At 42.0% G+C, this 6,541-nt stretch overlaps 1 protein-coding gene across 1 annotated transcript; it reads right to left on the bottom strand.

Moving 5' to 3' along the window:
* Positions 1-5: 5 nt before the first annotated feature.
* Positions 6-6,270, bottom strand: LOC102425759 (protein FAM118B-like; the record flags this gene model as incomplete). Its single annotated transcript, XM_006109001.3, has 4 exons — positions 6,250-6,270; positions 4,392-4,619; positions 2,385-2,513; positions 6-215 (listed from the first exon to the last, which is right to left on the bottom strand). Coding segments are annotated over exons 2-4 (450 nt in total), but the record flags the coding sequence as incomplete, so codon positions are not given.
* Positions 6,271-6,541: the final 271 nt, after the last annotated feature.

Raw genomic sequence — 6,541 nt, 5'->3', positions numbered from 1 at the left:
GTGGATATCTCACAGGTCAGCCGCTTGAAGTACTCTGGAAGATCAGCATAGTCATTTCCATAGGAGATGACCTTGATCCCTTTGTCCAGCATGTTTTCTCGAAGCTTCATGAACTCGTCTATATCTCCTTTCCGAACCAGCATGAAATGTTCTAAGTCAGATTTATGCTTGACAGCCTCCAGAAAAAGGGCTTGGAAAGTGGTGTCGTCCACCGTCTGGCCGCAACCCAGGAAAAGAAATGACTTGTTTTCATAGAGTTTCTGAATCTCTCTCTTGCAGGAAAAGAAACAAAGTGACACGGTGAAGACACACACAAGGCGTGTCTGAGACACAAAAGCCACAGGCTCATCATCACTGCTCTTAACAGACTGTGGCCGCCACTGAACCAGGGTTAAGAGGGAGGATAAGCCCCTAAAGCTGATCTTGTTTGTGCCCTGACCGGGAATTGAACCAGTGACCTCTTGGTTCATGGGTTGATGCTCCACCACTGAGCCACACCAGCCGAGCTATCACTATAACTTGGATTATTGGTCTAATACTGATCTGTACCAATATCAGACCTATGTCTACAATATTGTTGTCATAGGTGTTGTCCATAGGTTCTCTATTCAGGGTTTCTCGGGGTTACCACTGGTCTACTGACCTTGCAATTTATTTTTGAGATCTATGTACCCAGAAGCCATAAGACCAACGAGTAGATCTTTAATATATCTTACTCTTTCCATTTTTTGGACTGTATTTGCCTTTTTTTACCTTACAAAGGGAACCATGGACCACCAGAAAGATAATTTCATCACCAGATTTCCTCAAGACTTAGATCAATATATATCTATGTGTGTATGTATCTTTATATACACATATGTAAACACATTGTATGCGGGAAACGTATTTATACGTTTTACATTGACTGGTAGTAAGTAGAGCGCGGGACACGTATTAATACGTTGTTTTATAGACTAGTGGTAGAATGCGGGTAACGTATAAATACGTAAACTAAAGTTATCGTAATTTTACTGAACGTTGCCATTTGCACAAAAAATTAGCAAAAATGGTCAGCGCCACGCGCCACCTGTTAGCGCGCGATAAAAACTACCCGCAAACAATGTGTAAATATAGAAACATTAGAAATGATTTTCTTAAGTGATCACACAATGTCAGCAATGAATGGAGTTCCAACAGATGCCAGGGAAAGAATATGTGGGGGGAAAGGCTCTTGTGCTTTAGAAAACATCACATTTTCTTGGTCTTTCTTTTGCTGCATCATGTAGATACGATCACTCTGTGACCCAGTCCTATTATACACTGTTTTCAGAATTGGGGGCCAGTGAATCACTCCCACATATCATTGGTGAGGTAGACTTTTTGGTTTGAACATGCATGTGTGAGCAAGTCTAACACTTGCATCTTTAAAGATCAACAAAGATATTTTTTCACAAAGAAGAAAACCTCTATTTTATCACCAAAAGTTTTTCAATTTTTTCCATTGAGCAGTAAGTTTGAATAAGTGTGGTAATTAATACAAGCCCATCATCATTTACACAAAATTACTTTAGGATGTATATTCTAGTAGTGATTGGTCAATAAAAAGCTACACCAGTTATTATTGGCATAGAGAGGGTTATTAATACTATAATAAACTAAACAATAAAAAGAGAGAATAATGTATTCTCCATATGTGAAGGTGATGGCAACCAGCTGTCTGTCCATCAAGAACAAAGGGAGTCCAGCCAGCGTGGTTCAGAGGTTGAACATGGACCTATGAACCAGGAGGTCATTGTTCCATTCCCAGTTGGGACACATGCCAGGTTGTGGGCTCAATAACCAGTGTGGGGTGTGTAGGAGGCAGCTGTTCAATGATTCTCTCTCATCATTGATATTTCTCTCTCTCCCCCTTCCTCTCTGAAATCAACAAAAATAAAAACATAAATGGAGCCGAAACCGGTTTGGCTCAGTGGATAGAGCGTCAGCCTGCGGACTAAAGAGTCCCAGGTTTGATTCCGGTCAAGGGCATGTACCTGGGTTGCGGGCACATCCCCAGTGGGGAGTGTGCAGGAGGCAGCTGATCGATGTTTCTCTCTCATCGATGTTTCTAACTCTCTATCTCTCTCCCTTCCTCTCTGTAAAAAATCAATAAAATATATTTTAAAAAAAAACAAAAACATAAAATGGGGAAAAAAAGAACAAAGGGAAAGCCTGTAGCTCAATACCTCGAGTACATTTTTCAAGATGGCACGCACACCCACAAGCTGAGGGGCACGGTAAAGGATGTTTGACCCTCCAACTTTGAATGAATGAAAAGAACATGTTAGCCCTTGAAGACCAATGGTACGCTTAGAGGTTTCCAGGAAGGCTTTCCCAAGACCAGCGAGATCAGCAGCACTCACCATAACTTCAGTGTTCCTGAGCACGTTCTGGTACCCAGCGGGATGAAGGACAATGCCACTAGGGTTGGTGTAGACCCCATGGATGTGGAGCACGCTCAGCTTCCGCTTCTCCTGAGCCCACTCTAGGACCTGCACAACACAAAGAAAGCTCAACCAGGCGGGCGGGCTGAACACTCGCTTCAAGGTCACAGCAGGCAAGACGACTAGGCTTCTGGCTTTCTTTTGTTAATTTTTAAATTGATTTTTAGAGAGCGAGGAAGGGAGGGTGAAAGAGAGAGCGAGACAAGAAGCATCGATTTGTTGTGCCACTTATTTATGCAGTCATTGGTTGATTCTTGTGTCGGGGATGATGCTCTAACCAAATGAGCTAACTGGCCAGGGCTGGGGTGTGTCCCTTCTTAAATAGGACGGTCAGAGAAGACCTCTCAGAGGAGGTGCTATTTGAGACGTAATAGGTGAAGAAGGAACTGGCCACACAGAGTCTAAGAGTAGCAGGTGGAAACACTCCAGCCAGAGGAAATGAGTCTTCATGGCACCATATCCCTAAGTGATTTCCTTTTAAAACCTGGCTTTGAGGTCAGCAAAGTTACAGAGTGGCACCACAGCTGCTCCTCTGGCAGAGGCAGCACTGAGGCAATGAAGCCAGTGGGTGAATCTCTCATCTATTCAAACTACTTAGCAGGGTTCTAGGCTGGACACAGAGGCAGGCTCCTGGGAAAACGAAGTATAGAAGGATAATTACAAAAACTACTGAGCAGGACAAATGAGACCAGGTGGCTGTTTGCAACCTGTTTTGTTTTATTTTTTTCTCACTTATTATGTCTCTGACATCTTTATGGCAATGAAAACATTTTGCCTTTTATGGCTTCATTGAATTTCACCAATTAAATACATGTTAGTACAGCTATAGAATGTCCTATTGATGCTAGATTTCAAATTACAAACTCAGGTGACCATTCTAATAGCCTCATCTCGTTAGCTGGCACAGATCAACATCTATAATTCACTATTATTAAGTAGATAGCTTAGGTATAGTATGGGCTACAATAAAAAAGTCCGCTGAGGTTTCCACTGAACATTAACCTCAACCCAGCATCACTTGGCCTGGAAGATGGTCTGCCAGATGTCCGAAAGTAGTTTTCATTCATTTTCAGATGGAGTTGGCACACACAATATATTCTAAGAGAGAATTCTTTTTTTGTGAATCCTCACCTGAGAATATTTTTCCCATTGTTTTTCAGAGTGAATAGAAGGGAGGGAGGGAGGGAGGGCAGAGAGGGGAAAGGAAGAGGGAGGAGGGGGGGGGAGAGAGAGAGAGAGAGAAAGAAACATCAATGTGAGAAAGACACATCGACTGGTTGCCTCCCGCATGTGTCCCAACAGGGAGTGGGGAGCGAATCCACAACTGAGGTACATGCCCTCTACTGGGAATCAAACCCGGGATGCTTTGTATGCAGGCCACTTAGCAACACTGGCTAGGACAAAGAGAGAATTCTAAATAAATATTACAACTACCTGACATTATCAGATATTAAAGAGATCTTATAGTTCAAATGACTTCCTATGTTCTAGCTTTAAAATTGGGTGAAATTGTCAAAACTCACAGAACTGAGCACTTTTAAGGTCTGTGCATTTTATGTATATTGATTTTTATCTCAAAAAAAAATCTCCGGCCCTGACCGGTTTGGCTCAGTGGATAGAGCGTCGGCCTGCGGACTGAAGGGTCCCAGGTTCGATTCCAGTCAAGGGCATATACCTTGGTTGCGGGCACATCCCCAGTAGGGAGTGTGCGGGAGGCAACTGAATTGATGTTTCTCTCTCATCAATGTTTCTAACTCTCTATCCCTCTCCCTTCCTCTCTGTAAAAAATCAATAAAATATATTTTAAAAAAAATCTTCGCAGGAAGGAGCAGCTTCCTTTCTACACAAATACCAGCACTACCCAACCTCCCAAGGAAAACAGGTTCTCTCCACTAGCCTGAAGCAGGCTCATGCTTTACTTTTTACCTTTTTTTCATCAGTGAGGTCAAGGGATTCAAGCTGTTTGCCCTGGTCTGCTGCGTACAGTTCCAGGAGGTTGTCGAAATTTGTAGTCAATACCAGGGCCCCATTCTCCATCAGGTGGAGAACTGACTGAAGTAGTTGTTTTCCAGAGTCTTCAATCTTTGACTCCAAGTCATCGAATACTTCATATAAACAGTCCTTAAAAAACGTGGATCGAACATTACTAGTACGCTGGAGAGGGATTTGAAAGAGAAAAAAATTAATGCTAGGTGTTTTCTTAGGTCACTTGCCTTAATAACAATAATAGCAATTTTTAAAAATATACTTTGTACCTAAAATAAGGGTAACATATTGTCTACCTCCCAGGGTTATAAGGAAAACAGGAGGATGCACGCCAAGTGCTTAGCACAGTGGTTCCCAACCTTTTTTTGGCCATGCCCCACCTAAGCACCTCTAAAATCCTGGTGCCCGCCCCCACCCCCCCACCGACATATAATTCTTCTCATTCAAAAAGTAAACTCCTATTCACGTAGAGGAAGTCTAAAAGGCCATTAACTTGGTCTAAACAACTTCCAAAGAACATAGCATCCTTGAAAGAGGAAAAAAACAAAAGAATGAAAGGACAGTTGAAGTACTGAGGAAGAAATCACTAAGAAATTGTTAAAAAAATAATATGAAGTGATATGAAGAAACAGCAAATGAAGTTGCAAAACATATAATAGAGAACTGAAATGCATAAATGTCACTATATATTTATGTACTGTATATGAGTCCCCTAGAACCATTAGTAATGCAAAAAATTCACTGTTAATAACTCATTCTCAAATTGCCCCCCTTAAAAATCAAATTACCCCCTGGTGGGGCGCGTGCCCCACGTCTGGAACCACTGGCTTAGACGATGCCTGGCGAGTAGCAAGGGATCAGCACTATCACATCACATGCAAACATCACAGCTCTGTGAATGGCACTCTGACAGAATGGAGAATATGGACATGGCCAGGAGATGTTACTGCCAGGATAAAGGAATGCTGGGGGCAAAGCACGGTGCCAACTACCCTCCAATCTGGCCTCAGGCAAGGAGACAATGAGTGCTTTCGTAAACTTTAACGAGGGAATAACTAATAAAAGACATCTAATGTGGGTTAGCATCTCTTTTTCTAATCCTAGGTGCTTTTTACAGATGCACTGGATTTGGATGCTAATGCTATGGGAAAACTGCTTGCCTTCTCCCTGCCTGTTTTTTTCCCTTGCATAGTTCAGCAACTTGTTTACATGTTTATTCGGAAGAATACTTAGTATTTAATAAAGGCTATCAATTTGCAACTGTTAAAAATACTAAACATTAGTCAGTTCTAAACAGACTCCCTATCTTTTAACATACGGTTTATTTACATAACTGTTTTCCCAGATTTATTTTAATTATGCAAATATCTCAGAGAACTAATAAGGAAATACAATACTAATCTCAAGTGGAAAGTGGCCCGTGGGACAAAAGAAATTTGAAAGGGAAAGTAACCATAATATGCTGTGACATGTATCTGATCCCTATCCCATTCCTGCTATACTATTCCAGCAGATAATGTCAGAGCAAGAATTCGTTTTTAAAGGCCCCAATATTTCCCATTCAACCTCTATGTAACTGCACTTAGCTGCTAGGTCATAGAGAACAGCTGCTGTTTTCCCTCAAAAAAGCCCCCACCTTTCTGGTTTCCTTTGTACATCTTTCTAAGAGCGCAACGCTCAGATAAAGACCTGTTCCCATGGAACCAGGGACGCAGATTCATGGAACACACTTAATTTGCCAAATTCTTGCCCTAATTTTTCAAAGTATTTTATAAGATTATCAATTATGTATGCCTACCAAATATTTTCACAGTAGAAAAATTCGAGCGAAGGTGGAAGAGTCCCTCTCCCTAGTGGTGACCCGCTCAGAGGTTTGTCTGCTTTTGTCAGTCAGTCCCTAGTCCAGGCTCCTCTATGACTAGACAGGCTCTTCGCTGCACCTGTTGTGGGGAGAGTGGGGCTCCAAGGTTCTTTTCTGGTGCTAAATAGGTGGGATGGCCCATATTTGTGTGGCTAAGAATGTATTTTTTTGTCCATTCTCATTGCGTAAGGGCATAAATAATTCTATCACATGTTGTAGCAACCCACAG

The sequence above is a fragment of the Myotis lucifugus genome, unplaced genomic scaffold (assembly GCF_000147115.1).
Source record: "Myotis lucifugus unplaced genomic scaffold, Myoluc2.0 scaffold_4917, whole genome shotgun sequence".
Lineage (NCBI taxonomy): Eukaryota > Metazoa > Chordata > Mammalia > Chiroptera > Vespertilionidae > Myotis > Myotis lucifugus.
The sequence above is the reverse complement of the archived record's forward strand: the minus strand, read 5'-3'. Positions and strand labels throughout refer to the sequence as shown.